We start from the raw sequence: 17639 nt of genomic DNA, 5'->3' as shown, positions 1-17639 counted from the left end.
ATGTCTAGATTGAACAGCTTTGGTGACATGACACATCTGTGGTGAAGTCCCTCCTTTACCTCAAACCACTCTCTCCATTTCTGGTTTGAACATAGGCTCTACTACTCTCATAAAAACTCTTGACTGCTCTGAACATCTTTCTTCCTATCCCATTCATCTGCAATAACTTCCACAAGCTTTCCTCTCTACCCTGTTGTAAGCCTTTTCCAAATTCATAAAGGTCGGAAAAACATCCCTATCTTTTCCCGAAGCTTTCTCACATATCTGCTTTACCACAAAGATCTCATCCATGTAACCCTTACCTTTCTTAGACCCACACTGTTCTTCATCAATTACTCCCTCTGTTCCTCTCCTAGTCCTCTCAATCAAAACCCTCCCATAATCCTTCTCAACTACACTCAACAAACTGATCCCTCTGAAACTACTACACTCACACTTATCTCCTTTTCCCTCATAAAGTGGAACTATACAGGCACTTCTCCATTACTCCAGTACTCTACTCTCCTTTGGACAAACATAAAACAACCTTGCCAGCCAGTCCACCATCACTGTACCTCCCTTTTTTTAGACATTCCACATGACACCCATCCAACCCAGGTGCCTTATCTTTTCTCATAATTTTAATAACTGCTTGCACCTCATCTTTTCTTATTTCTCCTCCATTTTCCTCAATCATCACAGTCGTTTTCTTAGCACTTCCCACTGCAACTACCTTTCCCTCCATATCCTCCATCACATTTGGTAACTCCCTAAAATCTTCTGCCCATCTTCTTACTGCTGTCTTTTCCATTGTAATCTCTCTATCTGCACCTTTTACCTTTTCTTCTCTACTTTATTTGCATCCCCTTCCTCACTTAATTTCCTCCCAAATCATCTTTTTATTTCAAAATTTTCTGTAATACTCTTACCCCATTTCACATTTGCTCTCCTCCTTGCCTCCTGTATCTTATGCTTTACTTCTCTTTTCTTTGTACCAGTCATATGATTTATTTTGTAACCAATCTGTAAATGCTCATTTCTTCTCTTCTACAACTTTGTTTCATCATCCCACCATTCACTACCCTTTCTTGTATTTCCTCCCATCCTCTTTGGTCCACACTCCATATTTACACACCTTGTGACTCTCTCCTTGAAGCATCCCCATTCCTCCTCCACTCCTAGTTCTACTCTATCCTTCACTCCCTCCCACCCTTCTCTGAGCTTCTTGTACTCAATCTCCTTATCATTTTCATTTTAGCAGGTTACTCTAAGCACCTCCCTACCATCTCTCCTTTTCCTCTTTCTCCATCTATCCTCCACTCTCAACTTACCTTCCACCAGAAAATGATCTGATATCCCCCCACTCTCTCCCCTTAGAACATGTACATCCTATTATACTCCTATTTACCACTACATAGTCCATTAACCCCTTCCATACGGGGCCGCACACGTAGGCGTCATGGGGAGCGAGTGTATTCGCGAGGCTGCCATATCGGCGTCTTGATTATATTTATTGTAGTCGCCCCTCCATAATGACATTCTTTCTAATTCTTTTGTAATCGCATTTTCTATGGTTACCAAAATTCACGGGTGAAGAGAGAACGATCGATATAAGCGGTGACTATATTTTATGATGCGATTATTATTACGACACGTCGTACGGCTGGCATTGGCTGCTGCCACCGAGATCTAAGTCCATGACGCCTACGTGTGCGGCACCGTATGGAAGGGGTTAATGGTCTATCTACTACCCTTCCATCCACCACCCTCTCCCACGTGTACTTATGCTTGACTTTCTTTCTAAACACTGTATTTGTTATCATCAACTCTCTAGACACATCTCCACCATCAACTCTCCACACAAATACATCACCTACAGACCATTTACACCATGAAACAAAAGTCCTCAAAGTCAAGGAACACCTCGACATGAGAGGCACACAAACACTTGCTGCAGCCACCACAAACACATCACACCCGTTACACTACATAGCAGAACACCCACACACACCAAGAAACATTAAAACTACACCCAAAGACCTTTATTACACAAAGATACTCTCTTCTCTTCCTCCACAACCACCAAATACCAGCCTCCGGAAACATATTCATAATCATATCACTCACCGCTCCATTAACACACTGAAAGACAACACACTGCTGCATGCCAGACCCCCTGATATCCACCCTTCTGAATCCTCTCTCCCACGTAAGGACAGAGTCCACTTGGCCAGACTGCGATGCGGTCACCACCCAGCACTTCTAAGCTACCAGAGGAGGCTGGACGACCGTGTTGTGAACAGCTGCCCAGGATGTAACACTTCACCCCATACCATACAACACATAATGGAAGACTGCATTATACACAATCATGCACGCAAACAACACAACATACACTCTATAAAGGATTTGTGGGAAAACCCAGTCTCGGCTGTGGCCTTCCTTGGGGAGACGGGACTGCTCGGACAGACAGTCTAGGGAACGACAACAACAACAACAACTCTCCACTACGATTCTTTCCTGGAACTCCACACTTCCCAACCACTCTATTGGTTCATTTCCTGCCCTAGCATTGAGATCTCCCAATACCACTAAATTGACCTCTCTCCATAAACCATCTATGCAATGATTTACTTCATCCAAAAAGAATCCCTCTACACTCTTCTCACTACCAGGTCCATATGCACTTACAAAGACCCACATCTCCCTTCCTAGTTTCACCTTTATCCCATTAAGTTGGAAATAAAAAATGAGTAATTCACCTTCATCAATATTAAGTTCAAAATGTAAATGAATATTTAAAAATCACTGAAAAAACAATGAAGTCATGAATTTATATTTGTACAGAAAATGAGTGAAGAATGGCACAGGTGGAGATGGTCAGTTTCAGCAAGATTATAGAACAGTAATGGAGGGATAAAGATGTGGAAAAGGAGTTGGGAAACACATAAGAGAGGTGGTTAATTGAATTTTTTTTGCCTAAGACAAACTTTTGTTGGAATTCAAACACAGCTATATCATATAATACTGTATTCTACATATACATACATATACCAAAGGCTTTTTTCTTCATATAAGGGAAGTAGCTAAAAAACAAAGGCATAAAAACCACTCCCATCCATTCCATCCCCATTATACTCCACTCCCCTCTACTCTCTTCCATCCTCTTCATCTTGGCACCTCCTGGATGACAGGTCATCCCTGTATCTCACCCACAGCCCTGGGTCAGAAGTAGTGTCACAAGACACAGCACATCCACAGCAAGGCCGCTTCATTAAATTGGCGATCCCCCTCTCCGTCCCCTTACGCAGAAAAGGAGATGGTGAGAAATCACTTCAGGCTGCATTAAATTATTTCTCACACATACTCCTTTACCCTCCATCCCCCACCCATTCCACCTCATGCATCACAACATTCACCTGTCTTCTGTCCTTTGCCATCCTTCCTCAACAGACATTCCCCTCTTTCCCAATGCCCTTTTTACCCTATCACCCTATCCATCCATCTCATCCTAGGTCACCCCCTCATGTTCACTCCTTCCATTTCTGCCTTCCACACCTCTTTTACTAATCTTTCTTCACTCATTCTTTCCATGTGTCCAAACCATCCCAGTAATCTTTCATCCAACCTAACTCCCAATTCCCTTTCCTCCTCACTTCCTCATTTTTCACTCTATCCAGCCTAGTAATCCCTATCATACTTCTCAGACACCTCATCTCAAACTCATTCAAATTTTTTCTCTCTTTCTCTCTTATGTTCCATGTTTCTGCCCCATACATTGCTGTCAGCACAATCACTCCCTCATATAATCTCCTCAAAGGACCTAAATGTAATAAAGGCAACAGAAGGAAAAAATAGTATGGAATTAATCACAGTTGAAGTTGAAAACAGCAGTATGAAAAGTAGAATTTTTATAGTTGTTTATGTGCCACCAAAATTTAAGACCTGGACTGACAGTGAACACTCAAAACTACTAGAAAACACAAATAATGAATTAACCGTGACACTGAAATATGGAGAAAATATAGTACTTATGGGTGACTTTAATGCAAAGGAAATAAATTGGGAAGAATTGAAAATGGGAGGTGGAGATGAACTCCGGGGAAATGCCCTACTGGATATGACCATAGATTACACATTGATGCAACGGGTTAAAGAAAATACTAGATTTAGACAAAATGAAGAACCATCAAGACTAGATTTGAAATTCACCACTGAACCAGAAATAATGGAAGAAATAAATTGTAAAACACCAATTGGGAAGTGACCACATACTAATAGAGATTGAACTTAAGGAACAAAATGTGGTAAGAAGGAGCGAGAAACATAGAGAAGGAAGACTGATGTACAATAAAACTGATTTTGTAAAACTTAGAAATTTTTTCCAAAATGCCTGTTGGGAAAAATTTGCAAATGATGAAACAAAGACAAGAGAAATGGAACATTAAAAAAAAAAAGAAAAAAAAAATATATATATATATATATATATATATATATAAATACCAATTGGGAAGTGACCACATACTAATAGAGATTGAACTTAAGGAACAAAATGTGGTAAGAAGGAGCGAGAAACATAGAGAAGAAAGACTGATGTACAATAAAACTGATTTTGTAAAACTTAGAAATTTTTTCCAAAATGCCTGTTGGGAAAAATTTGCAAATGATGAAACAAAGACAAGAGAAATAGAACATTAAAAAAAAAAAAAAAAAAAAAAAAAAAAAAAAATATATATATATATATATATATATATATATATACATATATATGTATATATATATTTATATATATATATATATATTTATATATATATATATATATATATATATATATATATACATATATATATATATATATATATCAAGAGGGAACAGACACATTTGTGCCTAAGCAGAAACAGAAAAGGGAGCACATAAAGTGCTGGTATAATAAAAAGTGTAGCAATGCTAAAGATAGAAGAGATGAAGCTTGGAAAAATGGAAAAGAGACAACAAAGAGACTAAATGGCAAACATACATTAAACTGAGAAATGAATACATAGACATATGAAGAGAGAAAAAAAGAAACTATGAAAAAGATATAGCAAAATTCAAAGATCAACCTAAACTGTTCTACAGATATGTAAATGACAAACTAAAAGACAAACACGAAATAACAAAACTGGATGAAGGAAATCAAGAATACACAGAAGATATAGAAATGGCCGAAGTAATGACCAGACACTAAGTCTGTTTTTACAATTGAAAGCTCACAATTGTGGAATGATAGTCACCAGGTAGGATCCCCTAAAATGGAAGAAATAATGGTGACAAAGAAATAAGGGACCAAATAAAGAAACTCGATGTCAGAAAGTCACATGGGCCAGACAGAATAGCGAACTGGATATTAAAAGAATGCATAGAATAACTCACAGACAAAATACACAAGATAATTGACTTCTCACTCAAAGAAGGAAAAGTACCACAAGACTGGAAAAATGCTAATATTATACCAATATATAAGGGAGGAAATAAAGAAAATCCAACAAATTATAGACCAGTATCCCTTACAAGCACAATTCCAAAAATATGCGAAAGAGTTATTAAAAACAAATGGACTAAACAATTGGAAAAGAACAAAATATTAAACCCCAACCTAATATGCTTTTACTCAATATTGCTAGACATAATACAAGAAAGAGATGGCTGGACACATCTTCCTGGACCTACAAAAGGCTTTTGACAAAGCACCACACAAAAAACTACAAAGAAAAATTGAAATAGTAGATGGAATACAATGAAAGTTATTAGAATGGATGAAAGACTTTTTGGAAGGAAGAGAAATGAGAGTGATAGAGAAAAGAACTCAAAATGAGTAAACATGATAAGTGGAGTACCCCAAGGCTCTGTGTAGTCTACGATAATGTTTGCTATTTATATAAATGACATGGATGAAGGAATTAAATGCTACATAAACTTATTTGCAGGTGATGCAAAACTATTGAAGAGAGTGAGTAACGAAGAAGACTGTAAATCTTTTCGGAGATCTGGAAAAGTCTGGAATTGGAGTAAAAAGAACAAAGTGAATTTCAACATTAAAAAATGTAGTATAATGGAATTTGGAAAAAGCAAAATAGAATATCCGGTAAATACAAAATTGGAACAAAAGAAGTTACAAAAGTAAATTCAGAAAGAGACCAAGGAGTGATCATTTCAAATGACATGACACCAGACAAACATGTAAACAAAATAGTTGGAGAAACCTACAACTTAATAAGATCAATGAAAGTGGCCTTTGACTACATGGACGAGGAAATGGTGAAGAAAATCTTAGTTACACTAATAAGACCAAAATTAGTGTATGCACCCAGTACAAAAAAAAAAAAAATAAATAAATAAATAAAAAAAATAAACTACAAAAAATTCAAAGAGCACTAACAAAGATGGCAACAACACTCAGCATGTTGACATAAGAACAAAGATTGGACAAACTAAACTTATTAACTCTGGAGCAAAGAATAGAAAGAGGTGCTTTGATATCTATATATAGAATTATGAAAGGGATAGAAATCCTTGACAGGGATCTACTTAAATGGGACAGAAGATATACAAGGGGACACAAGAAGGAACTTAAGAAGAACAGTTACAGAAGAGATCTGAAAAAGAATAGCTTTCCTCATAGAGTGATAGATACATGGAATAAATTGAAAGAGAAAACAGTGGGTGCTGAAAATATACACGACTTTAAGAAAGAACTAGATGTGGAAAGATACAACTATGGGTCCCTACAAGCATAGCTCTTCTCCCGAAAAATACAACTAGGTAAATATAATCTCCTCGTAGCATTCATTCCCAAATGTCTATTTCTCATTACACTTTTTAATCCACCAAGGCATTTACTTGCTTTTCTCAGTCTACATTCTACCTCTGCCTCCACTCCTCTATTTCCTGCCACATTCGCACCCAAGTATCTAAAACTATTCACATCCTCCAGTCTCTTTTCCTTAATACTCACTTCCAGTCTGGTGCCACTTTCTCCCCTTGTACATCTCATCACCATACTTTTACCCACATTTATCTTGAACTTCCTTCTTTTACACACCTTCCCAAACTCTGTCACTAACTTCCTCAATCCCACCTCTGATCCTGCTACAAGTGCAGTGTCGTCAGCAAACAACAGCTGGCTTATCTCCCACTTTTCTCCATTTTCTTTAACCATGTCCAATTCCTGACCCACTATTCTTGCATTTACTTCTCGCACCACCCCACCCATGTATAAATTGAACAGCCAGGGTGACAGAACACATACCTGATGTGAGTCCCACCTTTACCTCAAACCACTGTTGACAGCTCCTAAAAGCTTTCCTCCTATCCTGTATATCTGCAATACCTCCCACAATGCCTTCCTGTCTACCCTCTCATAAGCCTTTTCCAAATCCATAAAAGCCCAAAAAACATCCTCACCTCTTCCAATAGCTTTCTCACATGTCTGTCCTAGCACAAAAATCTGATCTACACAACTCCTGCCTGTCCTAAACCCACACTGTTCTAAAAAACAAAATAGCTTCCCACACAGAGTGATAGATACTTGGAACAAATTAGACAAAGAAACACTGTGTGCAAACACTATTCAAGATTTTAAGAAAAAACTTGATGCTGAGAGATACAAAGACTTGTCATCACGAGCATAGCTCCCTTCCCGTATAATACAACTAGGTAAATAAATACCAATTACTCCCTCTGTTCATCTAATCCTCGCAATCAAGACCCGCCCATAAGCCTTCCAAACTACACTTAACAAGCTGATTCCTCTGAAACTACTACACTCACACTTGTGCCCTTTTCCCTTGTAAAGTTGAACTATACAGGCACTCCTCCAGTCTGCTGGCACTCTACCTCTCTTAAGCAAACAATAACCTCTTCACTCTGGGGCACATCGTACGTCTGGTAGCATTAGCTGCCCGATGGCGATGTTGCGTCATAATAATCGCATTATAAAAAATAAAGTCAGTGCTCAATCGTTCGTTCTCTTTCACCCGTGAATTTTGATAACCATAGAAAATATGATGAAGCCAGTTTAGAGAGAATGGAGGTTACGTAGGTACGACTACAATAAATATAATCAAGATGCCGACGTCGGCATCATCGAGTACCCACTTGCTCCTCATGCCGCCTACGTAGGCGTCACCATATGGAAGTGGTTAAATAGCCTCACCAACCAGTCCACCATCACTGTACCTCCTTTTTTCAGACATTGTGCATGACATCTATCCAACCCAGGTGCCTTACCTGGTCTCATCATCTTCACTGCCTTCACTTCATCTTTCCTTATTTCACCTCCATTGTCCTCATTCATCACAGTCATTTTCATAGCACTTCCCACTGCATCTACCTTTCCCTCCCTATCCTCCTTCACATTTAGCAACTCCCTAAAATATTCTGCCCATCTTCCTCTTACTGCCTTCTCTTCCATTATCATCTCTCCATCTACACCTTTTACCTTTTCTTCTCTAAGTGATTTGCCTCCTCTTCATCTCTTAATTTCCTTCCAAAACATATTTTTATTACTATCTAAATTTTGTTGCACTTTTACCCCATTTCACATCTGCTCTCCTCTTTGCCTGCTTTATCTTATGCTTTACTTCTCTCCTCTTTTCTTTGTACCTCTCATATGATTATCTTATCCTATTTTGTTACCAGTCTGTGAAAGCTTGCTTCTCGTGTACAACCTTCTTTGCTTCCTCATCCCACCACTCACTACCCTTCCTTTTATTTCCTCCCGTCCTCCTTGTTCCACACACCATCTTTGCACACCTTATGACTCCCTCCTTGAGCCATCCCCATTCCTCCTCCACTCCTAGTTCTACTCTATCCATCACTCCCTCCCACTCCTCTATCAGCATCTTTTTATACTCATTCTCCTTTTTGTTTCTCATTTAAGCAGTTCACTCTAAGTACCTCCCTACTCTTCTGTCCTTTTCCTTTTTCTCCATCTATCCTCTCTCAACTTACCTTCCAGAAAATGATCTGATATCCCCCTACTCTCTCCCATTAGAATATGTACATCCTTAACTCTTCCTGTTATACTCCTGTTTACCACTACAAAGCCCATTAACACTCTACCACCCTTCCATCTACCATCCTCTCCCATGTGTACTTATGCTTGACTTTCTTCCTAAACACTGTATTTGCTATCATCAACTCTCTTTGTGGACACATTTCCACCATCAACTCTCCGCTATTATTCTTTCCTGGAACTCCACACTTTCCAACCAATTAGAGTGTACTTGTTACATGAGTTAAAAAAACAAATGATTACCCTAGAATTCAAATTCTTTAGAACTTGTGCAGCCTCCAGGAACAAATGTAAGTTTGAGCGCTGAGGAATACATAGGGCAGCAACCAGAATGATCCTTAGTCTGGCTGATAAAGCATGTGAAAAGACTGGAAAAACAGGGATTACATAATGGAAGAGTGAAGGTAGAGAGGGGAGTGATAGTCAACTTAAGAACAGGTATAGGAATGGAAAAATTTGAGGATCTGTTAGCATGGAATAGAAGATCAAGAAAATATAGTAGAAAATTAAAGAAGACATATTGGTTTAAAGATGATGAGAAGCAGTTTTACACATAAATTTGGGAATAAGTTAGAGGAAACAATCTAGTCTGACAATATGAATTGGCTATAATAATTTGAGATAGAAGTAGGACCTCATGACCATATCTCTAACCCCTTATGTTACTGTTATATAAATCTATCTATATACAAAGAGCTTTTTCCCCCATATAAAGGAGGTACCTAAGTCAAAGGAATGTACCTACTCCTACCCATTCCACTGCCACCACTCTTTCCCCCCTCTCATCTCAACACCGCATGAATGATGGGTCATCCCTGTATCCTGCCTGTTGCCCTGGGTCAGTAGCAAGACACAGTATATCCACAGTAAAGCCACTTCACTTAATTGGTGATTCCCCCCCCCCCCCCCCACACACACACACTGCTCCCTCATGCAGTAAAAGAGAAGACAGAAAAATCCTTTCTGGCTGTGTCAAAATATCATTCACACACAAGCACCCCTTACCTTCCCATCTTCCACCTCACCTTTCCTTGCATAACAGTATCATCTATACACAGACACTCCACTTATCTCTATTTCCTGCCTTCTCTTTTCCTTCCTCAACAGATATTCCTCTCTTGCTCAACATCCTCTTCACCCCATCCATCCAAATCATCCTCGGTCGTCACCTTGAGTTCTCTGCCTCTGCCTTTGACACCTCTTTTATTAATCTTTCCTCACTCATTCTATGTGTCCAAACCATCCCAATAATCTTTCATCAGCCCTATCTGCCATCTACTTTTGCACTCTCACTCTCCTCACCTCGTTTCTCACTCTATTCAACCTAGCAACCTCTGCCATACTTCTCAGACATATCATCTCAAGGGCTTGAAAAGAGAATAGAAAAATTTACAGGATGAGGAAATATTCTGAAGAGAAGAATAGACCTCTCAAAGTACAAATTCGCAGATGATAGTGAAAGAAATATTAATAAATACAGGAAAACTAGCAAAAAGTAATAATTACAGAAATTTATGTATAAAAAAGGAACTGAGTGATGAGGAAAAAGAGAAAAAACACTAAAAGAGGAAGCTAAGGAAAAGAACAGAGAACAAAAGGAAGGATTTTTATTTTTATTTTTTTGAGAGAGAAAGTGTGACGGACTTGAGACTGAGGAAATGGTACTTAAGGGAAAAGGAAATGCAAGAGCAAGAAGAAAAGGTAGAAAAGGAAAAAAAAAAAAAAATTAAAGGTAAAATATACCAACATAGACGGATTGATATCAGGAATAGATGAATGAGTATCTGGAACAAGAAAAACCAGATATAATGGGGATTGTGGAGACAAAATTGAAAGGATCATTATCACCAAATAGTGTGGGCTAAGGATTATATAATTGTTGGATCAGAAACAAAGAAACAAAGCAGGGTGGAGTAGTCATGTTGCTAACCAAGAAAGGCCTGAATACAACAAAAATCACAGAAGGAGAGAACAATGTGGAGTTGATTATGATAAGAGTTGAGGGTAGAGATATGAAAAATAGAAAGTATGCAGTGATTTATGTCCTGCCTAAAACTCACACATGGAATGAAAGTGAACACTCCAAAATGCTGAAGACAAGAAAAACACTAAATGAAACACTAAAGAAAGAAGGAAATCTGGTAATTATGGGTGATTTTAACTCAAAAGAAATATGTTGGGAAGAAATGACTGTGAAAGGTGGAATTAAAAGGACCACAACCACCTAATACTGTGGTATAAGGTCTATACAACCGTTGGATAAAAAATAGCAAGGAGAAACAAGGTGAATTGAAGAACAAACTAGATGGTGAAAGATACAAAGATGGGTCACTACAAGCATATTTCCTTTCCTGTATAATACATACATATACCAAGGCTTTTTCCCCCTTACAAGGGAGGTAGCCAAAAAGGAAAAGGCATAAAATCATTCCCACCCATTCCATCCCTGAAAACACTCCACACCCCTCCACCCTCCCTCTTATCTTAGCACCTCCTGGATGACGGGTCATCCCTGCACCTTGTCCACTGCCCTGGGTCAGAAGCAGTGTCGCCAGACACAGCACATCCACAGCAAGGCCGCTTCATTAAATCGGCGACCCCCCCTCTCCGTCCCCCCATGCATAAAAGGAGAAGACGGGGAGAAATCCCTTCGGGCTGCGTCAAATTTTGCTCACATATACTACCTCACCCCCCATCCCCCCGCCCATTCCTAGTTGTATAATACAACTAGATAAATACATTTAGATTTTTCTTCTCTCCCTCTCTTAAATTCCAAGTCTTTGTTTCATACAATGCCATTGGCACAATCACCCCTTCAATCTCCTCTTTGTATCCATTCCCATGTGCCCATTTCTCATAACACTTTATAATCCCCCAAGGCATTAACATGCTTCTCTCAGTCTACAATTTACCTCTACCACTCCTTTTCCAGCCACAAGCAACCCCAAATACCTAAAGCTATGCACTCTCTCCAGCTTCTCTCCTTTTAGACTTCCAACTCACTCCCATCCTACCCTTGTACATCTCATCACTCTGCTTTTACCTACATTTACCTTCAACTTTCTCCTATCACATACCTTCTCAAATGCTGACACTAACTCCCTTAATCCCTCCTCTGACCCTGCCACAAGTACAGTGTCATCAGCAAACAACAACTGGCTCACCTTCCACTTTTCTCCATTTTCTCTAACCACTCTCCAATCCCCTGCCCAATACCCTTGCCTTTATAACCTGCACCATCCAATCCTGATGCAGTCCCACTTTGACTTCAAACCACTCTTTCCATTTCCCATTTTAACTCAGGCTCTACTACTCATGTTAAAACTCTTGACTGTCCGTAACAACTTCCTCCCAATCCCATTTATCTGCAAAACCTTCCACAATGCTTTCCTATCTACCCAGTCATAAATCTTTTCCAAATCCATAAAGGCCCAAAAAGCATCCTTACCTTTTCCTAAAGCTCTCTCACATATCTACCTTATAACAAAAGTTTTATTTAACATACATTTAGGAATATATAAATACTGTAATTTGATGTATTGTTTCTGATCCAGGGCAATGGGCGGAGAAAGGAATGACCCATTATCCATGAGAAACTAAGATGAGAGGGAAATAAGGGTGGTGGATGGAAGTGGAATGGGTGGGAGGGGATTTGTATCTTTTGACTTAGCTACCTCCCTTATAAGGGGTGAAAATGCCATGGGTATATAGATGTTTAGGAATGGCAATTTTAACAAATTACCTCTGAAGTGTGCGAAAACATGTTACCTATTTACAATATATGCTGTGTGAGGCAGCCCTGCTGTTTATGAGCACTGTCTTCCTGCATTGCTTCTGACTTAGGCAGTGGGTAGGAGACATGGTTGACCCTATGTCCACAAGGAACTAAGATGAGAGGGAAACAATGGGTGGTGGATGTGAGTGAAATGGGTGGGACTAGGTGTGCCTTGACTGGCTACCTCCCTTATAAGGGGGAAGAATCCCGTGGTATGTATTTAAATTTACAATTTTACTTGCACAGATTTTATTGTATTTATGTTCTTTGGTTGTTATTATAATTTGGTGTTTTGTGATGTTTTCAGGATTGGTGAGACTAATGGGGACTTGCTAATCTATCACGTGATTTTGACGCTCAAACCAATATGCCGCAAGCCTTTTGAGTTGGTCGTAGACTTCACACATACATGTGCTGACAATAGATTCAGGCAAGGAACTCATTTGTAGCTGCAGAGATGTGTATTTCTTTTTAATCTTTTAAGTTTATATGACAATTTATCGGAAACTGACCTATTATATCTTAAAGGTTACTTTTGAGATTTAGAAACTTACATTTCATTTCATTTCATTTTCAGGACTGAATTTTTACAGAAATGGTTTGTTGTTTTGCCAGAAATTGCATACGAAAATATTCATGCTGCTTATATATACAATGCAAATTCTTGGGTTCGAGAATACACAAAATACCATGACAGAATACTTGCACCTCTAAAAGTAAGTCAGGTTCATTTTTGCATGAAAATAATTCTATTGATTATGTTAACTGGATGTGCTGTGTCTTGTTTCTGACCTAGTGCAGTAGGTGAGATGCAGGGATGACCCGTTGTCCAGGAGGAGCCAAGAAAAGAGGGAGGGAGGGGTGGTGAATGGTAGTGGAGTATGTGGGGATGAAATGAGTGGGAGTGGATTTATGCCTTTGGTGTTAAGGCATATCTTGAAGGACACCATGAAGGCTGTGTGCTGCAGGTTCAGGACCCACATGGAAGCTGTGGTGGAGGCTCAAGGTTTCTTTGAGTTAGCTGTATTTGGCAAAAGATCCTCTAAGAGATGCACTTTGAATTTTGAGAATACATCAATTTTTGCTCAAGATATGACGTTTTTCTTACCTTTCCAAAAATGTCAAATTTATCCTGAACAACCTCTATATTTGAAAGTGTCATTAGATTGCTCTCAGAGAATAATAAAGTGTTTTGAAAGTATTTCATTATTTTTTATAGAATAGGGGTATGTTTGTTTAGCAAGGACGGGAGAAGGCAGGAGAAAAGGTTAAGTGGAGAATGACTGTGTATAGATGACACCGTGATGCAAGGAAGGGAGGAGGTGGGGGACAGGGAGTGGTTATGTGTGAATGATATTTTGATGCAACCCAAAGAGATTTCTCCATGTCTTCTCTTTTTTATGCATGACAGGATAGAGAGGGGGGTTACTGACTAAGTGAAGGAGCCTTGCTTTGGATGTACTGTGTCTTGCTGCATTGCTTCTGCCCCAGGGCAGTGGGCATGATAGAGGAATCCCGTCATCCATGAAGAGCTAAGCTGAGAGGAAAGAAAGGGTGGTGGATGGGAGTGGGTTTATGCCTTTTGACTTGGGGTACCTCCCAGGTAAGGTGGAAAAAGGCCTGGGTATATAGAATAGAGTTTTTTATATGTTATATATTTACTTTTTATTTTCAGGGTCACAAGAAACTAATATTTCTAGACACACCAGCAAGACTCAATGACTATATTGATCCAGACCAACAGAAATTACCAGGAGCCACAACATCACTGGATGAGGACCTCAAAGTTTTCAGCAATGCTCTCAAACTTTCACATAAAGACACTAAAGTTGCTATCAAGGTAATTAAATATGATTCTTTTTATTGTGTTGGTAATTTTTATTATTGTGTTAGTAGTTGCAGTGGGAAATGCTAAGAAAATGACAGTGATGAATAAGGAAAATGGAGGAGGAACAAGTAAAGATGAGGTGAAAGCAGTTATTAAAATTAGATCAGGCAAGGCACCAAGGTTAGATGGGTATTTAGAGTGTCTAAAGTAAAGGGAGGTACAGTGATGGTGGACTGGCTGGTGGGGTTGTTTAATGTTTGTCTAAAAGAGGGCAAAGTGCTGGAGGACTGGAGGGATGCCTGAATAGTTCCACTTTACAAGGGAAAAGGAAACAAGTGTGAGTGTTGTAGTTTCAGAGGGATCAGTTTGTTGAGTGTAATTGGGGAGGCTTATGGGAGGGTTTTGATTGGGAGGATTAGGAAAGGAACAGAGGGAGTAATGGGTGAGGAATAGTGTGGATTTAGAATAGGGGTTGTGTGGATCAGATTTTTGTGGTAAAACAGATATGTGAGAAAGCTTTAGAAAAAGGTAATGATGCATTTTGGGCCTTTATGGATTTGGAAAAGGCTTATGACAGAAAGGCACTGTGGGAGATATAGCAGATATATGGGATAGGAGGAAAGCTGTTAACCTCTTCACTCCGGGGCACATCGCACGTCTGGCAGCATTAGCTGCCCGACGTGCGATATTGCGTCATAATAATCGCATTATAATAAATAAAGTCAGTGCTCAATCGTTTGTTCTCTTTCACCTGTGTATTTTGATAACCATAGAAAATTGATGAAGCCAGTTTAGAGAGAATGGAAATTACGTAGGTACGACTACAATAAATATAATCAAGATGGTGACGTTGGCATCATCGAGTGCTCACTTGCTCCTCATTCTGCCTACGTAGGCGTCACCATATGGAAGTGGTTAAGAACAATTGAGTTTTTACAAGAGCAGTAGAGCATGTGTTAGAATTAGAAATGGAGAGTGTGAGTGGTTTAAAGTAAAGATAGGACTTCACCAGGGATGTGTCATGTTGCCTTGGCTGTTCAATTTATACATGGCTGGGTTGGTGTGAGAGGTAAGTTTAAGAGTAATGGGCAGGGGATTGAGGATGGTTAACCTATTTAATACGAGTCAAATTCTTGAGTGTAACATCGAATGCCTAACATATGATGCATCACACTTGTGTTATAAGATATGAAGTCACTGCTGTATTACTCATACTCCTTCACTTTGAGTAGTAATAAACATAGAAAATATGATCAAACCCAAACAAGTTGACAGAATTCAGCAGGGCTGTGGAGTCAGAGTCGGAAGCAATTACGGTGTCACTGGAGTCGGAGTTGGTAAAAATATACTGACTCCGACTCCAGTTAAATTTACATTTTATAAGGCCTTTGTTTAGTCTGTAGAGTTATGCAGTGCATACTCCTTATAAGTAGATTATATAAAAAAGATATTTTTATAAAATGTAATAAATCTCATCGTCTTATCTTCATGGTCATTCCAATAAACCCCCAAAATGTCCTTGTGCAACGCTGGCTTTCAAATTTATACATAGACCGATAAGCATCCAAAGTATTACTTGAATAAATTAAACACCTCCATTTTACACCTTCTGTTGACACAGTCATGGGAGTTGTAATATTCCTGTCAAGTTCCATATGTACCATTTCCACCACTCCATCAGTTTGGTGGTTTCTCCCACTGCTGTGTTGCCAAACAGTAGGATAATTATGATTTCAACTGTAGACTATCGCAATAATACTATCTCTTCTCTCCTTTCCCCTTCTTTTTTCCCCTCTATACTTTTTAACAATGAATTATTGAAATAAGGCTATCTAAAGTTGAAAAAAGTTTCACGTCTCAAACATGTTCAGCTGTATCTTGTTTTGTACTCGTATCGATAAGATCGGTTCCAAAATAAGAGTAATGTCCATTGCAATAATCGCATAGCAGTACCAGTAATTTCAATACATAAAGACAACAGAAGGTATGAAAGCATATGAAGTATAATGGTACCCAAAAAGTATGTATAATACATATACCTTTCAGTATCATACATGTTCAGAAGTAACACTCGACCTTGTACCGTACTCGTATCAATAAGGTTTATTTTCTCTATATTTACTGTTTCCTTTCAAGAAATTTGCCTAAACTTTTATAAAGTATTTTCATTTTTTTTTCTATTTGCAAAACTATATATGTTAAAAAAAAATCTTACATTATATATTTTTTATTATTAGGTTTGTATATCCTTTACAAAGGTTATATTTCAACTTTTGTTATAAAGAACAGTATTTTTCTTTTTAGATAAACTTATCACTTATTTGCAAAAGATATATATTATGCCAAATGTCTTCCATTATAGATTTTTTTTTTTTTTTTTTTTTTTATACTGAATTTTCTTGAATATCCTTTAAAAAATTTTGTCTCTGTTATAAAGTATTATTGAGGAGGTCAAACATAGGAAAGCCACACTACAATATATATATTTATTCTTTGATATAAACCAGTTATAATGATATAAGTCTACTCAAGATTGGAACGTATGTGTGTTTTATAGGCTTTATAAAATATGTAGGCCATAATCAGTTAATTACATGAAGAGGAGTCGGAGTCGGAGTTGGAAGTTTTGTGTTCCGACTCCACAGCCCTGCTGACAACATAAGTAACATCCACCTAAAATACATTGAACCACATGGTGTAAACACACACACCCAACAGTTCTAACATCACGCTACCCAATCACACTTCTCTGCACCCCTTCCAATGTCATAGAACTGCTTGTACTACAACTCATCACACCACATAACCCCCTTGCTGAATACAACACTGTTTTACACCACTACACTCCACACTCTTCACTAGACATTAGTAAAGCTTTCAGTGCCATCCCCCATGATAACCTTACAAACAAAATGTATAACATAAACATGCATACATACATATACCAAGGCTTTTTCCCCCTGCCAAAAGATAGCTGGGCAATTATCTGGCAGGTAGAGATA

General features: G+C 38.5%; 1 protein-coding gene across 1 annotated transcript in view; it reads left to right on the top strand.

Moving 5' to 3' along the window:
• The window catches only part of LOC143023144 (neurofibromin-like), a 375045-nt gene that overhangs the window by 188281 nt on the left and 169125 nt on the right, over positions 1-17639 (top strand). The window contains exons 31-33 of the mRNA XM_076181656.1: positions 13117-13239; positions 13387-13525; positions 14485-14649. Of these exons, the coding sequence (XP_076037771.1) occupies positions 13117-13239; positions 13387-13525; positions 14485-14649 (427 nt within the window). The remainder of the gene's footprint in view (positions 1-13116; positions 13240-13386; positions 13526-14484; positions 14650-17639) is intronic.

The sequence above is a fragment of the Oratosquilla oratoria genome, unplaced genomic scaffold, assembly GCF_046742065.1.
Source record: "Oratosquilla oratoria isolate Oo_2021 unplaced genomic scaffold, ASM4674206v1 SCAFFOLD45, whole genome shotgun sequence".
Classification (NCBI taxonomy): Eukaryota; Metazoa; Arthropoda; class Malacostraca; order Stomatopoda; family Squillidae; genus Oratosquilla; species Oratosquilla oratoria.
This window is presented reverse-complemented; position numbering and strand designations above follow the sequence as displayed.